General features: G+C 35.5%; 1 protein-coding gene and 1 long non-coding RNA gene across 2 annotated transcripts; one reads left to right on the top strand and one right to left on the bottom strand.

Moving 5' to 3' along the window:
- Nucleotides 1-8,913: 8,913 nt before the first annotated feature.
- On the bottom strand, nt 8,914-10,194 carry LOC148697151 (uncharacterized). Its single transcript, XR_015962095.1, has 3 exons — nt 9,892-10,194; nt 9,714-9,790; nt 8,914-9,168 (listed from the first exon to the last, which is right to left on the bottom strand). It is a non-coding gene; the product is annotated as an uncharacterized LOC148697151 (long non-coding RNA).
- A 2,433-nt stretch (nt 10,195-12,627) lies between these two features.
- On the top strand, nt 12,628-14,806 carry CYP78A7 (cytochrome P450, family 78, subfamily A, polypeptide 7). The gene is made up of 2 exons (XM_068463143.2): nt 12,628-13,667; nt 13,982-14,806. Exons 1-2 carry the CDS (start codon nt 12,666-12,668, stop codon nt 14,612-14,614), a joined length of 1,635 nt encoding a protein of 544 aa, XP_068319244.2. The 5' UTR covers nt 12,628-12,665; the 3' UTR covers nt 14,615-14,806.
- The last annotated feature ends 7,952 nt before the right edge of the window (nt 14,807-22,758 follow it).

Raw genomic sequence — 22,758 nt, 5'->3', positions numbered from 1 at the left:
CTACGATACTAATTTCAATGATCCAACCATCAAACTTTTTTGTACATACTTCGAGATCAGATACGCCAAAAATCACAAAAAACAAACATTCAAATATCAAGTAATGGGACAAAACATTTCGACGGTTATAAAAAAAAAATCATGATTTAACAGGAGTTTTAACTCCGATTTTGATGATTTTTTTATAGCTACACTCCTTGATTCTATATGAATACAATGAACTAATTCGATCTTCAATTTAAAATATTACACTAGTGGGTACCACAAAATCTTATGCTATACTTGATGAAAATATAAATAAACTCCAAGTGTTAGTGAATATATTGTTTTAATGGGATACGCATTGTACAAAACTAGTTTCAACGATTCAACCATCAAATTTGTTTGCATATACGCCAAAAAAGGAAAAAAAAACATTTATATATCAAGTAACGAGACAAAACTGTTCGACGGTTATAAACGAAAAATCACAATTTAATGGTAGTTTTAACTCTGATTTTGATGATTTTTTATAGCTACACTCCTTGATCCTATTTGAATACAATGAACTAATTCGATCGTCAATTTAAAATATTTACACAAGTCGATACCACAAAATCTTATGTTATACTTAATGAATGTAATAAACTCCAAGTGTTAATGAATCTATTGTTTTGATAGGACATGCATTCTACGAAACTAGTTTCAATGATTGAACCGTCAAACTTGTTTGTATGGACTTCAAGATTGTTTACGCCAAAAATCACAAAAAAATGGACTTCGAGACCGCTTACACCAAAAATCACAAAAAACAAACATTCAGATATCAAGTAACAGAACAAAACTTTTCGACGGTTATAAACGAAAAATACAATTTAACGGTTATTTTAACTCCGATTTTGATGATTTATTATAGCTACACTCTTTGATCCTATATGAATACAATGAATGAATTTGATCTTCAATTTAAAATATTTACACTACTGAATACCACAAAATCTTATGTTATACTTAATGAAAGTATAAATAAACTCCAAGTGTTAGTGAATCTATCGTTTTGATGGAAACACATTCTATGATACTAATTTCAATGATCTAATCGTCAAACTTTTTTGTATATATTTCGAGATCACATACGCCAAAAATTGCAAAACATTCAAATTTTAAGTAACGGAACAAAACTTTTCAACGGTTATAAACGAAAAATCACGATTTAACAGTAGTTTTAACTCCGATTTTGATGATTTTTTTTACAGCTACACTCCTTGATCCTATATGAATACAATGAACTAATTTGATCTTCAATTTAAAATATTTACACTAGTGGGTACCACAAAATCTTATGTTATACTTAATGAAAATATAAATAAACTCCAAGTGTTAGTGAATCTATTGTTTTAATGGGATATGCATTGTACGAAACTAGTTTCAATGATTCAACCGTCAAACTTGTTTGTATATACTTCGAGATTGCATACGCCAAAAAAACGCAAAAAACAAACATTCAGATATCAAGTAACAGGACAAAACTATTCGACGGTTATAAACGAAAAATCATGATTTAACGGTAGTTTTAACTCTGATTTTGATGATTTTTTACAGCTACACTCCTTGATCCTATATGAATACAATGAACTAATTTGATCGTCAATTTAAAATATTTACGTAAGTGGATACCACAAAATCTTATGTTATACTAAATGAATGTAATAAACTCCAAGTGTTAATGAATCTATTGTTTTGATGAGATACGCATTCTATGAAGCTAGTTTCAATGATCGAACCATTAAACTTGTTTGTATAGACTTCGAGATCGCATACGCCAAAAATTGCAAAAAACAAACATTCAGATATCAAGTAACGGGACAAAATTTTTCGATGGTAAAAACGAAAAATCACGATTTAGTGGTTATTTTAACTCCGATTTTGATGATTTTTTACAGCTACACTCCTTGACCCTATATGAATACAATGAACTAATTCGATCTTCAATTTAAAATATTACACTAGTGGATACCACAAAATCTTATGTTATACTTAATGAAGGTATAAATAAACTCCAAGTGTTAGTGAATCTATTATTTTAATGGGATACGCATTGTATGAAACTAGTTTCAACGATCCGACCGTCAAACTTGTTTGTATATACTTTGAGATCGCATAAGCAAAAAATCGCAAAAAACAAACATTCAGAGATCAAGTAACGAGACAAAATTTTTCGATGGTTATAAACGAAAAATCACGATTTAATGGTAGTTTTAACTCCAATTTTGATGATTTTTTTTACAGATACACTCCTTGATCCTATATGAATACAATGAACTAATTTGATCATCAATTTAAAATATTTACACTAGTGGACCACAAAAACACTTTGCGCAACGCAGTTTGTTCGTCGCGCAAACAACCTTTGCGTGACGCATTGGTTGGTCCGTCGCACAAACAACCTTTGGGTGACGCATTGGTTGTTGTGTCGCGCAAACAGTCTTTGCATAATGCATAGGTTGGTGTGCGCAAAGTGTATTTGCGCAATGACCCAATTGTGATGTCTCACAAGTTATATTTAAAAAATATATATATAAAATTTACTGAAAATGTGAGTTTACTCCAATTCATTTTTTTTTTTTTTTACATAAAACACAATAATATATAAATTTAAAGCTACTTAATAAATGTGACTTTACTTCAATATAATTCTTAATTACCCGAGGTGCATTGGATTTACCCTCGGTTCAACCATATAGCACAAATCAAGGAAATTTCAAGGAAAACCAACATTTCTTACAATTTCTTCCGTGTAAATATATAAGTTAACCCCTTTAAAGTATTCAAATGCTAATTCCAAATGAAGCCAAAACAAGTCTTCAACAATATATCTACCGTCTCACTCCTTTTAATGGGTAAAATTAATAAAGACTAATTAGAAATTCAATCCCACAAAACTCCACCATTACAAAAAAAAGGGCATAGCAAGTAGGCAAAGGTACATATACAAAAATCTCATATGCAACTTGAAGAAAATACCTTCAAATTCGTTCTTCAATGATATTTGTATACAAAAATCCTGTACAAAAAAAATTTAGTAGTGTGGAAAAATTCGTTGACTTTGCGCGAAGCAGACTGACGTCGCGCAAAACAGTTTTGTGTGACGAAGGTGTGCATTTGTCCCGCAAAATAGCTTTGCGCGACGAAGGTTCACATAGGTCGCGCAAAATAGTTTTGTGCGACCCAGATTGGCTTCGCAAAATGTCTTTGTGTGACGTTCTGTTGTCACCATTGTGCAAACATACTTTGCGCAACGCAATTTGCTCCGTCGCGCAAATATGTTTTTGTACTAGTGTTAAGAGCCTTTTGAAAGAGTGAAAGTATGGTGTATTTTTTTAAGAACAATGGATTATAGGGAGATCATTTATGCACTCTCTTTTTATGTTTCTGAGTTTAGTATTGTACTTCTTTATGTTATATGATCCATAATCATGCGAAAATAACTTGTAGATTATAAATGGTCACGAGAACGTGTGACACGGGCTGCCGAACAACGTATGCTCGATCAAAAGTACAAGTATACAAGTGAGGTGTGGCAAATCACGAACAATTATTCATTTCTCTTCACTTTTACGAGTTGTGGCAATCTAGTACTTATAAATAAATGAGATCGGCTCATGAACCTATATGAATATACACCCAGTAAACGAAACATTTTAGAATAACATATAGTTGGTGTGTGTGCCTCTAGATGGTGTACATTCCTTGATAACATCCATGTCCCATGTGCAAGGTGCAAATCGTAAAACACAAGCAGCTTTTCCCCTTTTCCAACATGATTAACAAGAGGTAATTAGGATTAACAGAAAAGAAAGTTAACTGATGATGTAGTCTTTGAAATCTGGGTACGTAGCGTGCTTATACTATTGTATTTCAAAAGCCAACTTCTGCGGAACAAAATCATTATTTCATTTGAATATGATTGTATTGCATAGGGCGGCTCTCGAGACTCGATTAGCTAAATTTAATACTTGCATTATACGTGTAATGTGCAAGATATTGGTACTCAAGACTTATTAGGTCATAGGTGGATTATGAAAGTAAAGAAGAAAAATGTTAAAGAGATCATATTTTCGACATTTTAATATTATAGGATTCGAGAGTAATGTGTATAACTAAAATTTAGTATCACGAACATAGTTTTCTTAATATTATTGTAAATGAAATAAGGGGCATTTAGAAGTACAAGTAAACAAATGAAGTGTGGCGATCTAGTACTACAATCACAAACTAATATTTATTTTTCTTCACTTTTACGAGTAGTGGCAATCTAGTACTTGTAAATAAATGAGTTCGGCTAACCATGAACCTAAATGAAATTATACACCTGGTCCTAGACCTAGTAAACAAACTATTTAGAATAACATGGTTGGTGTGTGTGCCTCTTGAAGATGTATATTCCTTGATAATATCCATGTCCCACGTGCAAGGTGCAAATCGTAGAACACAAGTAGCTTTTCCCCTTTTAAATATGATTAACAAGAGGTAATTAGGATTAACAGAAATGAAAATTTTTGTCCTGCTTGTGGGGGAGTGTTTCGAGATTGCCATGGTTAGTTTCTTGGTGGTTTCTGCTAAGGGATTAGTCATCGAAACTTTTTTATTTTGCAGAATTATCAGCAGTTATTATTGGTGTAGAGCTTGCATATAAGCAGGGTTGACATTGTCTTTGTCAGGAAAGTGACTCTTCTAGTGTTATCTGTGATCTCCAATCGACTGATTTTGATCTTCCTTGGCCTCTTCGTACGCAATGGTCTATTTGTTTGGACCATGTTCGCAAGATGACTTTCTATGCTTATCACATATATCGTGAAGGAAGTGTGGTTGCAAATAATTTGCTAACATGGGCTTGTTTTCTCCAACTTTGGTATGGCATGACTCCCCTTTGTTGGCGGTTCTAGCTGCTTTATTTTCAGACTATGTTGACTTTCCTACCTTCCTCTTCTCAAATTAATGTGCATCTCGACATGCAAGTTTATCTCTTTTTATGGTTTTTTTTTCTTAACCATGTGAGGTTGCTTGTTCTGTTTTGCAGGTTTAAACCTTTAGGTTTGCCTTTAGAGGGGTTAGGTTTCATGTCCCCCCTCTTTTCTTTGTATCTTTGTTGTTTTTGCTTTTAGAGGGGTAAGGTTTATGTCCTTCTTTTTTACATGTATTTTTAATCCTTTTTTCTTGTATTATGTGGGGTTAGGTTTATTTCCCCCTAGCTAGGTGTATCTATTTTTTTCGATATCAATAAAATTATCCCCGTATTGTCGAGTTTTCTAAAAATAAATAAATAAAGAATTAACAGAAAAGGAAGTTTACTCATAATTTGGATAATGTTAGAGAGATCAAATTCTTAAACCAATTTGCAAATTAAATGATATGTCACCAATAAAAAATAAACACGTTAATCGAAATTTAATTAATAATCCAATAATCTACAACCACATCATTTGGTTTAAAAAATATGGTATCCTTAGCATTACTCCATAATTTGGTCTTTGCTTATATGGTTGTATTTCAAAACCAACTTCTTTGGAACAAAATCATTAATTCATCTGTATATGATTGTATTGCAAAGGGCGGCTCACGAGACTATGCGTGTAATGTGCAAAACATATTGGTACTCAAGACTTATTAGGTCATAGGTGGTTTATGAAAGCCAAGAAGTAAAATGCTGGAGAAATCATATTTTCACCATTTTAATATTATAGGATTTGATAGTAGTATGAAAATGTTTGGCCGTCTAATGGTTATTCGGTAAATAAACTAACCATGTTATTTAGTTAAATGTTTTTCTATTTGGTTGATTTTTTTCTTGAGTCTTGAACTAGAATGTATACGATTTTAATTGCATACAATATTGCAAATGAGAAAAAGCAATAAAGTAGGATGAGAATGTCAGCCCTACATTCATGGATTTGGTGAGGAAGACGACACCATGGAACGTCGTAATATGTGCTCGGGTGATGCCTTGAAAATCTACATCCTTTGATAACACCAATGTCGCACACTTGTGAGGGTCACCCAGAAACACATCACGTATCATTGATCCTTTCATAATACTTGGCAAAGTATAAAGGTACCTTGATAATTGCCACTCGCTTCGAAATCTGGTCAGAGCGTGCATTTTTGTGATTCAATTACAAAAGCCTACTTAGGCGGACTACGAGAATTTGTTAAGAATAAGTACGAAGACGAGCAGTTTTTAAGCAAAGTGATCACCTTTTAATTTTTTAAATTCAACAAATGTAATCCATGAGATATAAACTCGTGAACAGAAAAACAGTAATGGGAGGGATTGTCCAAAAAGATAAAAAGATTGTTTCCAAATAGACTAGCTAAAATGGTCATTCAGATTGATATAACTTATCACTTTAGTTTTTAAAAATGAATATCGATAATAGTGGTTCTTAAGTTTGTACACAATAAATTATTTTGGCCATACAGTGAAAAATTTGTTAATTTCTCGTTAAATTGTAATGTGAGCTACTACATGATGACCTTTTAAAGGGTATTTTTTGTCAAACCAATCACTCCCACTTAACGAGGATATTAATAAATTTTACGTAGAAAGACTAAAATGATTTACGGTGGACAAACTCATAGACCACTTCCAATGATTTTCATTATCAAAGATCAAAATGAGGTTATGCTAATTTCCAAAGCCATTGTCGTTCTAAATAGTGAAGCCTAGCCAACAAGAAGGAATCTTATTAGAAATTTAAAGATATTTTATATATTTGTTTTAAATTAAGAAATTTTTTTTCTTTCTAAAATGGTAAATCGAGAGTTTGAATAGTAGCTCTGTAATAAAAAGAGAAAGGAACATTTGGTTAGCAAGTTATGCTTCAACAAACATTGCACTCTAAAAAAAGACTTTTTAGCCAAAATGATTTCTAAGATTTGTATAACTCATCACTTTGGTTCTTGAGATTTGAAATCAATAGAAGTAGTTCCTGAGTTTGTCCACCATCAATCATTTTGGTCATTCCACGAAAAATCTCCATTAAATAAAGTTAAAATGACAAAAATACCCTCAATTTTTGTCATATCATTTGGCCCATTGTTTATTAAATTGAGGGTATTTTTGTCATTTTGATTCTTAGGGTTTAGGGTTTAGGGTTTAGGGTATTTTTGTCAAATCATGGGTTCGTTGTTTTTGAATTTCTCTATCATTCATCTGCAAGGCATAGTTCTCAATCCTCCATGCGGGTATTGGAATGGTGAGAGAGGGAGGAGGAAGAGGAGATGCATGGTTGCTGTGCGTGGTAGTGATCTGGGTATTCACGTTTCTTTTTTATTTTTATTTAGGAAAAAATAGTATTTGGTACTAATGTTCATTGACTGAAATCTTATTAGTTTTTCAGATTGTGATCCAGGTTCCTAGTATTAATGTAATAATGAATTTACATGTCAGTTAAATATTTTTTTAAAATAAAAATTAATAATTGATTTAGAATTTTAATACTCACACCTTTATTAAACTCCTAACCAAATTTCAATTCAAAACATTTCCAAAATAAATAAATAAATTAGAATAAGTTTGTACCCATTAGTTTTTTTTTTAAAATGTTTTAATTTTTTAATCTTATATGTACCCATTCATGTAATTTTTTCAAAATTTTAATCTTTAAATGTACTCATTCTTAAATATACCAATTTGTTATATGTAAAATGTACCATTTTTTTTTTTGGTATAAAATCTATTCAATTTTTTTTTTCTAATTCATTTTAAAACTTATATGGGTACATTCTTTTTTCTTTGATTTGAGAATGTATCCATGTCAAGTTTAATCGAAGAAATTTACTAATGTTATTAAGCCTAATATCTTTTTTGTTTTTGTTTTTGTGATTTTGAAGAATGTACCCATGTTTTGGATCTATAATTTTTTGGTTAATAACACACCCCGACTCGGAATGTCCACCTGGACTCCGAATCGACTTGTGCTGGTCGACACGAGGAGAGTGACGAAGCCATAAGGTGTAGTGATGTGGAAAATGTGAATAAATTTAAACCTGAAAGTGTCTAAATATAAAAGTGCGCTTGTGAGCGGGAATGAACCAATTTCACACATGATCTCAAAGTATAAGTAAAGTACAGTAAAGGTAAATGAGGAATTATACCGTCGGTAGAATTCCCACAACAACATTTTGCCAAAAATCCTCGTCGACACGAAAGCTTTGCCACTAATACTTGGAGGGGCAAAAAATAAGGGTGATTGGGCCTAAAAATAAAGTTTTATAAAAACCTTTTCGAAAATATTATGACCCCTCGCCGTAAAACAAGTATAGTTTTCAAAATATACATACTACGTATAATACGAAAATACTTACCGTAGCCTAAAAATAAAGTTTTATAAAAACCTTTTCGAAAACATTATAACTCCTCGCCGTAAAATAAGTATAGTTTCTAAAATATACACACTACTGATAATATGAAAATACTTACCGTAACTTTCAATATCTCAAGACTTCAATACGTCACAAAAGTTGTAGATAAGCATTTAACTTATAGTAATCATAATATCTCGCAGAAATAAATATATCACATCGAGTGCTTATTGACACATGCTGACACACGAGTTCATGCAGAGATATTCTGACATGAACATGACTGAGTGTAATAATGATTTACGCTCTAGTACTACAATCACGTGAAGACTGGTGCTATGTGCATTACATATGAGTCCTAATTACCTATAGCAATTTAGGATAGGATTGGCACCTATAATGGATCTAAACTGAGCGTACGGTGCGATGTGAACATACACGTGAAAGATTAGCCATAGCCCGAGCAAGTACAACACCAGTGCAACACATGATGAGTAGATAATATAATTATAACCATATAATGGTAAATCGATAATTCAAATCAACCATAACACTATTCATGGCCGCAAATATAATTAGAGCATCCCATAATAGTACGCATACATGTGCATCCTACAGGATTTAGAATAATTTCGTAAATTCCGTCATTTTGTTAATTCTTATAAACATTCGTCTAATCTAGGCATGCATAGGAAATCTTTTTTCAAATGTATAAATGGAAACCAAATAAATATATAATATTCAAAAGCAAAGACCCATTCATAGTTACTTACGATGTCACATCCGTTGAAGCTAGGAAGCTGGAGTCTCCGATAGCAATTGCACCTAAGCATAATATTGAGACCCATTAGTAAAACTCAACTAAAATGATTAAATTTAGGAAAACGGAGTGTATATTTGGAATCAGAGCGTCAAAATATGCTAAGAAGGGCCCTGGGCAATTTTTGTAAAAAGTCAACAAAAAGTCAATTGAGATGCTCAGGTGGTCAACTATGTTAAAACTTCAGAATTTCACTAAATGAATGTCATAAACGGACTTGGGGCATCAAAATTAGCCTAAGAGGGTTTCCGAAAAAATTTCGAAAAAGTCAACACAAGGAATATTCCAAAGAATATTCTAGAATATATTCAAGGTCCATTTCAGAAATGGGCCGGATCGGGTTTATGGGCCAAGTTTGGGCCTTTTTATTTAATCAGGTTGGGTTGACCCCTTTGGACAAGCGGGTTGCACAACGCTTGCCGAACCCAGCAAGGAGAAAGCTGGATTTTTGGCCAAGAAGCTTCCCGGCTCCCTTTAGCCTTAAATCTCAACCATTTCTCACATTCTATGTACCAAAATGAAGCATAATAGAAGAGGAATGGAATTATACCGTCACTAGGTTTTTTCGTGGCCGGAAAAGACTACAACACTCCCGAGTTCGCCAAAAAATATGGGGAAATTTCCCCCCTGCCATTTCAGTGCCAAAACTCCCACCAAAACTTTAGGAAATTTACAAATACAAACCAAAAACACGATCCAATAAGGTTTGAGTTATTTTTGAGACTCACCCACACTGAAATCCGTGAGGTCCTCATCGGAAGATATGGAGGTCGAATTATGGGGTTCGAGTTCATAACCTTGGTTCTAGTTCTGGGCTGGAACGTTGATAACCTTTATCGACGTGGCGAGATTTGATGGTGGCTTGAAGGTTTGGCTTGCCGAAGATGGCAAGTGGTGATGGTTCGAGGTGGTTGCACCCTCTCGGTGCTTGCCAAGGAGGAAGAGAGAGAGAGAGTTGAGAGTTTGAGAGAGAACAGAAGAGAAAGATGTCCCAGAGAGTGAGGATGAGAGAACACAGGGCCAAAGGGGATAAGAGACCCATGTGGGTAGGTCCCACCATGCAAAAAAACATATAATGAAAAATATTAAAATAATAAAGGGTAGTTTATCTCGAATAATGAATTTACCAAAATACACTTAGACTTCGTAAGTCATAAAATCTCCGTCGTAGCTCCAAATTCAATTCCGCTTGTGCCCATGCGTTTGTATCTTCGAGTACTACACAAATGCTCTAAAAGAATAAGTCATACTTCTCTCTAAACGATGGTCAACGGATGTTTATACACACACATACAATAGTATATTTGTATTTTAATATTTTTAATCCCACAAATTATGATTTTTAATTTAAAATCTCATTAATATGAATGACTATAAGTTTCAATTTTTAATTAAAAAAATATAGTAATATACATAGAAATAAATTATCACATTAATTTCAGATACTTTGATCAAAAATTGAAAACCAACAAGGTTTCAGTCAAAGAATATTCATAGTTAGGGACCGCATCCAAAGTCTCCCTTTTATTTATTTATATTTAATTTTTTTTTCAGATAGTTAATAGTATTTAAAGCAGAGTTAGTGATGAACATGTGTCAACCTCTGAAATAGGCCACAGAGGGATTTGGGTGCAGGCAATTTGGACTCATTATAAAGACCTATTTTATAGGTCAAAACTGTTAGGGTCGGCCAAAACTCCAAAGCACAACATCTAAAGCCATTCGTGCTGATAACATGTTGGGAAGCTAATTAATGAGAGAGAGAATATAGAGAGGGCTAGCTAGAGAAAAGAAAAAGAGAGAAGGGCTTGACGATTTCTGTGTGTAACTCCTCATGTCTAATGCCTTAATTTATGCTAATCATGATAAGCTTCCTTGCTTTTACAAGTAATACAAAACATATGAGGATTTGATCTTCAAATCATATTGAGATTACTGCTCTAAGTATACACAATCACACATAGTTATAAAATACCATTTACAACAAAAATAATTGCTTGCATTATCTAGAAACAATAACTTGAACTCAAAATAATATTATTTTGGTGAATAAGGTGTTGGGTTTCTACCTTACTTCAAGAGTTTAAAACTTTCCCCTCTCATAAATTATAGTAAAAGTTTTGATCCCTCTCCTTAATAATAATAAATTATTATTAAAAAAAAAAAATTCTCCTAGGAACTCGTTACAATTTAGGCCTAATTAAATCAAACCTACTATGACTTTGTTCCTCGCATGTCATGTCGGCTGGAATTGGATTCCATCCGGATCCATTTTGGAGATTCTATGAATCTTCACATCTTAGTTGTTCATTATGTATTGTATGGTCATAAATTATTTGATTTTTTTATTTAAAATTAAATACAAATAATATTTGACGAAAAATAACTATACGATATATGATAAACGATTAAGGATCTACAAAGTGAATCCGAAGAAGATACTCTTCCATGTCGGCTAACGAGGTGGTATGACTCAAATTGCAATTTTGTAATTTGACTTAAAAGTAAGGAGCTTGATTGAAAATGCTTTACATTACGACAGCAAGCTCCAATGCACACCGCAATTCCACTTATCAAACTGAAGTTCAATGAGTCTCAATCAACTTCCACGTAAAGCATATATTATTGTAAGCTACAACGCACACGACAATTACACTTATCAAACTAAAGTTCAATAATGAGTCTCCGTCAACTTTCATAGAGAGATTTTCAATATGACTAGAATACGGAATAGTATACTACATGTTATTATATAAATGATACGATATGTGTGTTACAAATTTAATTATTTAAAAATAAAAAATTTCACCATTTATATAAATACATGTGACATACCACCCATATTCCATTCACAATGAAATTTTTTTCACTTTCATGGAAAACATGTATTTTCCTAGATTGTCCTAGATATGCCAAATAATTGGCTCTCGAAAGTGTGCAATTATAACTTTGATTGTTAACTTTAAAAATATATTTGCCATGATGTGGTCACCCTTGCACGCACATATATGTTGATCCAAACCCCCTCTTCACGGAAGTCACAGCCCTAACACTTTTTTTATTTAAGTAATGTTATTCTTATCATAATTTTATGTTATCTTAAGTGGTAGATGAGTTGAACAAACTTCATTATTTAATTTCAATCTTTTTATTAATTAAAATACTTAAATAATCTTAGATGAAAGAATGAGACTTCTCGTATACTACAATCATTATTTAATTAACAATCTTTTTATTAATTATTGATTAACATTTTGATTAAATGTTAATTAATTTAGATGATGTGGCTGTCCAACTCATTTGCCACCTAAGATGGTAAAGAAATGCAGTATAAAATTATGGTAAGAATAACATTATTGTTTTTATTTTTGGACACCCTAATTCTTTTTGCACTTCTTCTCATGCTACACCAAGCAACACCTATATAAACCAACCTCGATCTCATCCTCTCTCACCAATTCCCACCACTCTTTCCCATCTATCCGATCATTTCAAACTCTAAATGGACTCAGTTCCAACTTCAATGTACCCAATCATCAGCTGGTGGATGTTTTCACTTGAAATAATTTCACATTTGGGAACACAAACCTTGTTCACTCGATTCTTTTGCTTGGCCGCATTTATATCATTTCTATGTCTCAGTCTCTTAACCTGGGCTTTCTCCAGCGGAGGGATAGCCTGGAAAAATGGAAGGAACCAAACGGGTCGAGTTTCGATACCAGGACCCCGAGGCGTCCCTGTATTTGGCAGCCTATTCAGCTTGAGTCATGGTCTTCCTCATCGTACTTTGGCATGCTTGTCTTCTAATCTGGCTGCCACTAAACTCATGGCCTTCAGTTTGGGCATAACCCCTGCTGTTATTACCTCTGACCCTGATATTGCTCGAGAAATTCTAATCTCTTCCCACTTTGCCAACCGTCCTATTAAGCAATCCGCTAAGTGTCTTATGTTCAGCCGAGCCATTGGTTTTGCACCAAATGGACCATCCTGGAGACTTCTGCGAAAAATTGCGTCTACTCATCTCTTCACTCCTAAACGTATTTCAGCACACGAAGCTGGACGACACATGGACTGTCACATCATGTTGAGGTTCATTCATAATGAACAAACGCTACGAGGAGTTGTTGGTCTGCGAAAACATCTTCAGACTGCTGCTCTCAACAACATAATGGAGACAGTGTTCGGCAAGAGGTATGATGCAACATGCGACCATGCTGAGGTTAGAAAGTTGCATGAGATTGTAAGAGAAGGGTTTGAGCTTTTGGGTGCTTTCAATTGGTCTGATTATCTCCCCTGGCTAAACAAGTTTTACGATCCTTTTTGTATCAAGAAACGTGGCTCGGTTCTTGTTGCTCGTGTTAGAGAAGTGGTTGTGCAAATTATTGAAGAGCACAGAATTGGGAGGTCCAAAAGGGTGTGCGATAATTCGGACTTTGTTGATGTTTTGCTTTCTATGGATGGCGAGGAGAAGCTTGAACTTGATGACATGGTGGCAGTCTTATGGGTTCGTATAAAATTTCTACTCATACTTTCATTAATTTTTAATAAACGTTACTGTTCAGTATGAAAATGCACATTTACTTTTACTACATTTTTTTAGTTACTTTTTTGTATTAATTAGATAAACAATTAATACTGTATATAGCGTATATATAGGCTAATACCATTTAAACATACAACACTGACATACTCTCTAACATTACTCTTCATAATTAATGATACATTAGGTAAACAATGAATAGGGTACATCTCTAACCTCTCCTCAGCTATATACACTATATATTAATTCTTACCAGCTTTGTTTTGTATCAATTACAGGAGATGATATTTCGTGGGACTGATACAATTGCACTTTTGACTGAGTGGGTCATGGCTGAGTTGGTTTTGAACTCGGATGTGCAAGCGAAGCTTCGCCATGAGCTTGAACTAGTTGTAGGAAACAAAGTTCTCACAGAAGCAGACTTTGCTAACTTACCCTATCTCCGAGCTGTGGTGACCGAGACTCTACGTGTACATCCTCCTGGGCCCCTCCTATCATGGGCACGGCTATCAACGTCGGATGTCCAGCTCAGCAACGCCATGGTGGTTCCCACAAATACAACCGCCATGGTCAACATGTGGGCCATTACCCATGACCCAAACATATGGGAAGATCCATTGGTGTTCAAGCCAGAGAGGTTCTTGAAGAGTGCGGGTGGTACTGACATGGACGTGAGAGGAGGGGACCTTAGGCTTGCACCATTTGGGGCAGGTCGTAGGGCTTGTCCTGGTAAAACCCTAGGGCTTGTGACGGTGAACCTTTGGGTGGCTAAGTTGGTGCACCATTTCAAATGGGTTCAAGATGTGGCTAATAACCCGGTTGATTTAAGTGAGGTGTTGAAGCTTTCATGTGAGATGAAGAACCCTCTCACTGTTGTGGCTGTTCGAATCGAAGGACTAGCTTCTGAGTAAGTGGAGCTAAGGGTTTAATAAAACAACGGAGGCTGTGTAGGAAAGAGGTGTACGGTGTAGAAGCTCATCCTTCAATAATCGCTCTAATATATTTCTTCGTATTTTTCTGTCATTGTAGACACAACTTTTTCAGTTGCCTTCACTAATTAATTAAGTGAATTTTGCATAATATAAAACACAAAGATTTCTGGAGGTTTTGTGTGTTTGAATCACGCAAAATTGATTACTATTGCAAACACATTAATCAAATTATATTTGCTGCATTTTCTTTTTTTATTAACTGCATCAAACTTTTGTATACAAGAATTTAGAGGAACGTCATATACAGGCTTCACATATACTAAAGCTCGTCCAAAAGTGCTTTTAAATGCCTAAAAGCGTTTTTAGTAAAAATATTTTTAGGTTTCAAATGTGCTTCTTGTAGGAAGCACTTCAAGTGTTTTGTTCACGATTCAATTGCATTTTTACTAAGAATTAGTTCAAAAAATACTTTCACCAAAAACCCTTTTAGACATTTTAAAGACACTTCCAAACAAACCCTTACTCTCACGAGCTCCTCCATTCTTCACTATAAAAGTTTCCATTCCCCAACTCAGGTGCAAGAAAAAGCAATGATACAAAGGATGATCTACTTATTTCTTTATTTATATAGAGCATATTTACCACATGAAACTTAACATAAACTTCACTGTTATTAAAAAGACTTCTATATGTCAAGACATGAACAATTACTTTAGTCGGGCCCAATAAACGTCTTTGGACACCTATATATATGTGTGTGTTTTGGATGTTCTAAAAGACGGTAGGCGTTAGTCGGACTAAGGTTAGGGCTTAGCGCCTTGTTGGCTAGGTGAGGGCTTAGGCGGACTAAACAGATTTAAGTAAATTTATTATATCAGATAAATAAGTGTCTTCTTATACTTAAAAAATATATAATTTCAGTGAGACACATAAACTGCAAAATAAAATGACATATAGTTTATTTACTATTAGAACGTAATGAAAACATGGGGAACAAGCATATAATGTGTGTTTATCTAACTATTCAACAAGTCTCTTACAATTTATTGAAAAAAATGAAATGCAAAATGAAAGTTATGTATTTTTTGTCCCATTGAGAGTAGCGACCTAGGCGGGTCTGGGTGGGCTAGGCTAGTGCCTAGAAAGTCTAGCCGGGTGCCCAAGCAAGTGTAGACGACCCTTCTTAATTTTCAAACACCAAAGGATTAATTGGGCAGTGGTGCTCTAGACGGAGATTTTCAAAACAATGTGTGTTTCTAAGAAAACCCAAGTTATTCTTCTCCTTCTCTGAAACACCCACAATGTTTTACAATATGGAAAACTTAACCTTCTTTAAAATTCTAAAACAAAAACTTATAAATAAGAACTCTATTACCTATTGATTCGGGTGTCCAAAAAGATTAGTATTGAGCGTATATAGAATCACTTTCCAAATATAACCATTGTTCTAAAAATCCTTGCTTAGGTGTTAGGCGGTTGGCCATTGCCCTAATTAGTCCTTAGGCATTTGACAATTAACAAAGTGCACCTAAAGCCGCTTAGGTGTCCACCTAACCCGCTTAGGTGCCCTCCTAGCCCCCTCAAACCCACCTAGGTTGTGACTCTCACTTAGACAGAAAATCGATAACTTTTATTTTGCATTTTAATTTGTCAAGAAAATGCAAGAGACTTGTTAAATACTTGGATGAGTGCTCATTATATGCTTGTTACCCATGTTTGCAATATGTTCTTATACTTTATAATATGCATGATATTTTATTTTGCAATTGATGTATCACAACACAATTATGTGTTTTTTTTTTTTTTTTTTTTTAAATTTTTTTTTTAAATATAAATAGGCACTTATTTACACAATATATAATAAATTTACTTAAATCCGTTGAGTCCGCCTAAGCTCTCACCTAGGTCCCAGCCCGCCACCTAACTAGTGTCTAACGTCTCTTAGAACCTTGAATATAACTATTAATAGGAATCTTAACCGAACTGCTTTCCTTTATATATTGCTTTTCAAACCTCTAATAACAATTAATAAAAAAACTAACAAAATTATAAAAAGTGTTATCAACTTCTTATTTAAGTGTGATTGTGTAAATCCTAGATTAGATTTGATACTGGTTATTCTTTCCTTTTATGACTTGTATTCCTTGGAGGAGAATGATTCTTCCCTCCCTTATTACTATAAATAAAGGCACTGCGTAGGGGGAATAACACATTATCTACACAATTCTACAAACACATTTCTCTCTGTGCCATCGGCCTCCTATCCCCTGTCAGATTAATATGAGCCACAACATGTTATCAGCACGCTCCGACCACTACGCTTAGGAATCTGATGTGGAAGTTTTCTGCATCAAATTTTGCAGTCCTGATGGCATGAACATTCACCATAATGCATGACTCGACTTTACGTTTTTCAAATTTTAGATGCTACATAAATTGTGTATGCATTATATCCATAATTGTTGAATTATGTGAATTTGATATTTGCCATAAATTGCATCAAATATATGCTCATGCATTGAATTCTATGTTGAATATGCATGCAATTGAATTAATTTATAATCTAGAAATAAAAAATAAAAAATAGGGTTTATCAAAGCCCATCCCGTCACCATCCTATACCATGAACTGCTGGCTTCCAAGCCGCGTCGAGTTGAGCCACCAGCACCAGGCCTGCAGCTTTTGTGGTTAAGCCGAGTCGCGAGACCACGAAGTCGGAGCCATGGGCTCCTGGTTTGAAACCTAGAAAAACCCAACCCTTTCCATGACGTCCCCACCATCACAAGTGGGCCTACAACCCAACCTTGACCTTGGGTCATCATCTCGACGGTTTGAAGCTCGTCCACCAACATCGATTGACCAAGATTCCTTTGAATCTTGTTGGATTTTTTTCTTTTTCAAAAATTCGATTGAATTTCTAGGGTATTTTTGTTGAAATGTTGAGATTTTTTCTATCTCTGTTCATATTTGTGATCCCCGCTGATTCACAAACTCACCTCGAGATTTTTTTTTCCTTCCAAAACACAACTTCCTAAAGTGGCGACACTGATCTTCATCCCCAGTGACCACACCCAGCGCAATTGTGGTGCTTTTTGGTTTAAACCCGAGCCTAATTGGGGCTTGGTTTTCTTGGCCTGAGAAATTTTTCCTTTTCTTTTTTGGGCTCACCTACAGCTGCACAAGCCATTGGCTCGGCTCAAACGTGGCACTAGCCTGTAGGGCTATGGTGTCTCCGTGTATAGAACCGCGTCGGATCTTAGCCTGAAACTAGTGAGTCAGTACACCTGCACTGAGACACACCTGATCACAGCCCCTCCATGGTTGCGATGTTTCCTTATGCCGCGATGTATAGGAATGCGTCCCCCAGGTACACAGACACTGCAAAGCAGCGGAGCACACCTCCGTATAGGACCCGCAGTTCTAGCTTGCTCCTCGCCGTACTAAATCAGAGCTCTTTTTAAGCCTATTTTCTTGGGCCTATTACCCATATCCCCAACCCATGTTTTTGGGTCTGGGCCGCATGGTCCAAATCTGCTCAGCCCACTCGTGGGCTTTGGTCCCTGTTTTTGGGCCTCGAGTTTAATTGTTTATTTTCATTTATACAATTTGGGTTTTATAATGTTTCACCCACACTTCAATTATAACTTTAGACCTGAAGATCTATTTGCATATTTTCTTGTTGCATATTTCTGTGTATATATTTGTGTTTGTCAGCAGGAACATATGAACCTGAAGTTCATAATTCTTTCAAAACCTGAAGTTTCTAGAAACATGCCTTATTTGAAAACCTGAAGTTTTCCTTAAAAACATCACCTATGAAAACCCGAAGTTTTTCATGTAAATTTAAACTAATAAATGTCTATTAGAACCTAAATGTTCTACTTCTATGTGAGTGGATTTTTTTTTTCTCCATTACACTAACCACATTCTTATCCATTTATTTTGTGATAGGGACATGTCGAATTTGAACAAACTCCACTTCACCACTTTAGAGGTCTCAGGAAGAAACTACCTCAAGTAGGTCCAAGATGCGAAGCTCCACCTCACTGTAAAAAATTTGCATCCCAACATTGAAGATGAGACGGACAACCTTGTTGGTGAAGCTGCGAAAGCCACGGCCATGATCTTCATCCGAAGACATGTTCATGATGCATTGCAAACCGAGTACCTTGCGGAGGAAGATCCATGAGCACTTTGGTCGTTTTGGCTGATCGCTTTAATCACCAAAAGGACATCTTCTTGCCAGAAGCAAAACATGACTGACATCATCTACGCTTGCAAGACTTTAAGTTTGTGAATGAATATAATTATGAAGTTTGTTGAATCTGATCACTTCTCAAGTTTTGTAACGAGACCTTGACTAAAAGGGATCTCTGGGAGAAGACCTATTCGACCTTTTCTACCATTAATATTGTCTTGCAGCAACAATATAGGGCTTATAAGTTCACTAAGTTTTCAGATTTAATCTCTGTTTTACTTCTCCTTGAAAAGTAGAATTAGCTGTTGATGAAGAATTATCAAGCTCGACCTACTGGGGTGACTATTGTGCCTGAAGAACATTATAGCACCAACCAACATTTAAAACACCAACATAGGCATGGTAGGGGCCGTTTCCGTTAAGGTTAACAGAGCCAAAGCTCATCTAAGGGTGGAAATAAAGCCCAGAAGCGCCCTAACCTTGCTCCCATGACCCTAAACTTCAAGAATAAGGGCAAAGCACCTGAAACCTTGGATGCGGACATGTGCTATTGCTATGGTTCAAATGACCATTGGACCCGTGTTTGCAGTGCTCCCAGAAAGTTGTAGCCGAATATCATTCTCGTCGTAAGAAGTTAGAATCAAACTTTATGCAAGTGGATGAACTAGAGAGTACCAAGATGGAGATTTCTGACTTTTAAGAGGCTATTACCCATTAGAATCTTTGACATAAACAATTTTTAGTTGCATTTAGAACACTTGGGGGTTGAATTCCACCTAGTGGCCGAATCCTCTCTTTGTTTTTTTTTTTTTTGGTTTAATTTTGTACAATTTCCTTTATGTTTGGATTATTTGTTGGCGATATATTTTTGGATATTAAGTTTTTTTGTTAATTACCATCTTTGAATACTTAAATTATTTTGAATGGATATTTGTTTTTAGAACTTTTATGCATGCGACCGATTCAAATTAATTTTTATTTCCAAGTATGACTAGTGGGAAAGTTAGTTGCTTGGTAGATAGTGCAATAATGCACACCGTTTTACGTGAATTCATCTATTTCATTAACTTCATACCTAAGAATGCACATCTGACAACCCTCTTAAGACCATCCAACATGATTGAAGGATACAGTAAGGCACATATAATGTTGTCTAATGGTACAATCTTGACCATTGAAGAGGCACATTATTCCCCACGTACTGGAAGAACGTTATTGAGTTTCAAGGACATTAAAGATAATAATTATCATGTTGAAACCTATGTAGAAAATGGATTTGAATTTCTGTGCATCACTTCCTACAAGTATGGCCAGTAGCGTATTCTAGAAAAAATGGAGCGTATCCCGAGTGGTCTGTATACTACGACCATATGCCCTATAGAGAACCACTATGGTCGGCCCTACCTCTGGGATTGCGCATAAAATTACACTTTGGCATGATCATTTGGGACGTCTTGGACGAACATCGATGCGTCGTATACTCAAATCATTATACAAGCAACCTTTAACCCGAAGTTTTGGTTCGATTCAAGGAATTGCATGTCAAACCTGCTCCATGGGAAATCTTATTATTAAACATTCTTATGACAAGATTCGTTCTCTTATTTTTCTACAAAGGATTCAGGGGGACATTTATCGACCGATTCACCCTTCATGCGGGCCATTTAGATATTTAATGATTTTGGTTGACGTTTCCACATTTTGGTCACGCGTGTGCTTGTTGTCCACAAGGAATACTGCATTCTCCAAACTATTAGCTCAGGTTACCCTGATTATCCGATCAAATCTATTCGATTGGATAATGCTGGAGAATTCACATCTAAAACTTTTGATGACTATTGCATGTTAGTTGGGGTTGAAGTTGAACATCTAGTACCCTATGTTCACACCCAGAACAGCCTGACAGAGGCATTTATTAAGCGCTTACAAATGATTACTCGATCGTTGGTCATCCATACCAAGTTCCCGATCGCTACTTGGGGCCATGCAATATTGCACACAACTATGTTGGTCTACCTGAGGCCTATTGAGGCCCAACCATATAATGCCTTTTAGTTGGTTACTGGATATGAACCCGACATATCACATCTGCTCGTTTTTGGTTTTGTGGTCTATATGCCTATTTCACCGCCCTTAAGTACAAAAATGGGGCCTTAGCGAAGGATAAAAATCTATGCCGGATATGATTCTCCTTCAATCATTCGTTACTTAGAACCTTTGACAGGCGATCTGTTTACTACTCGTTTTGTGGATTGCCACTTCTGTGAGACAATCTTCTTGTTGTTAGGGGGAGATAAGACTGTCAATATTCCTGAAGAACGACATGACTTATCATGAACGATTCCCACTTTGTCTTATTTAGATCCTATCACTACTGAGTCTAAAATTGAAGTGTAGCTCATATTAGATCTTTAGAGTGTAGCTCAGAGCATGCCAAATGCTTTCACCGATCTAGCGTGAGTGACAAGATTATATATTCCAGCTGCAATGGTCTAGATTGTACCAAATGTATGATGGACCTCCATTCTGGAGGCCCGGGATGCTAACTTGGCTGATCCATATACATTACCAGTTAGCTAATTCTCCACCCTTACACAAAAGCATGCCAGACCACTTGGTTCAAAGGATTCACACCCCCGGAAGAGGAAACCCACGGCATAGGCTCCTTCTGAGCTTACCATGAATTCGACTATCGCCTACTCATTCTATCTAACTTATGAGGAAATTCTAGATTATGGAAGCATCCTTGAAGAGACGAATCTACCTCCATAGAATCGACAGATTTCAGTCAATTATGCTAGCTTGGATGATGTTTGGTGTAGAAATAAGATGATCATCGACGATGTATTAGCATATGCAGTAGCTATTGAGATCATGTTGAGAGATGGCATTAAATCCTATTCCGTTGATGAATGTTGACGTAGAAATGATTATTCAAACTGGAAATAAGCATTCCAAGTCAAACTCGATTCGCTTGCAAAACGTAAGGTGTTTGGACCTGTAGCTCCTACTCCTCCACATGTGAAGCCCGTTGGCTATAAGTGGGTTTTCGTTAGGAAACGTAATGAAAAGAATGAAATTGTGCGTTACAAAGCTCATCTTGTTGCACAAGGCTTCTCCCAATGCCCTGAGATTGACTATGACGAAACTTATTCATCCATTATGGATGTGATTACTTTTTGCTACCTTATCAGTTTGGTAGTTTTTGGAAAACTGAGTATGCAGTTGATGGACATAGTAACTGCGTATCTCTATAGGATCTTGATATGGAAATTTATATGAAAGTTCTCGAAGAACTTACATTGACTGGATTAAATATTTCTAAACCATGAAACACGCTCTCAATTCGGCTGAGGTGTTCACTCTACGGAGGTTCGGTCTTGACCACCAATGCGATCAAGTGCCAAGATTCTGTGTTTTGAACAATTCAACCTATCGAATACTGACATTCGAGGGGCGGGTTTAGGCTTATCTCGATCTTGTTCAACGCTTACGCTGATGTATTGAGCGCTAACATTTTTCGCTTTGCTTGAAATCTTCACTGGTGTATTTGGTGTGAAGCCAAGTCTAGCTTTGTTATTGTCAACTCCGTAACCATTCTCGTTCAACTTCTTTTGAGTCTCGGTGAGGTCACATTCTTTGTCGTTGACGATGTTTGCATTCTTCTTTCCAAGGTTTGAAGAAGAGGCAAAGTCGTACCTAGCATTTGACATTAGTTTGTAGCGTTTAGGTCGAAGTTATCTTCGGTCTTCTTGGTTGGAAGAGAGCTTGGTTTCGCCCCATTTGGAAGGGATTTTACCAAACCTTGTGGTGGTTTTGAAACTTTAGCGTTGCTTAGCTGTGTCAGAGTTAAAACTGTATTTACTTTGAGCAGTTTTGCATTATCCTTGTGCAGCTGTGTGTCGGCTTTGCTTGTTCCAATTTC

Source organism: Pyrus communis, chromosome 5, assembly GCF_041283825.1.
Source record: "Pyrus communis isolate YQ-2024b chromosome 5, ASM4128382v1, whole genome shotgun sequence".
Taxonomy (NCBI): Eukaryota; Viridiplantae; Streptophyta; class Magnoliopsida; order Rosales; family Rosaceae; genus Pyrus; species Pyrus communis.
The sequence above is the reverse complement of the archived record's forward strand: the minus strand, read 5'-3'. Positions and strand labels throughout refer to the sequence as shown.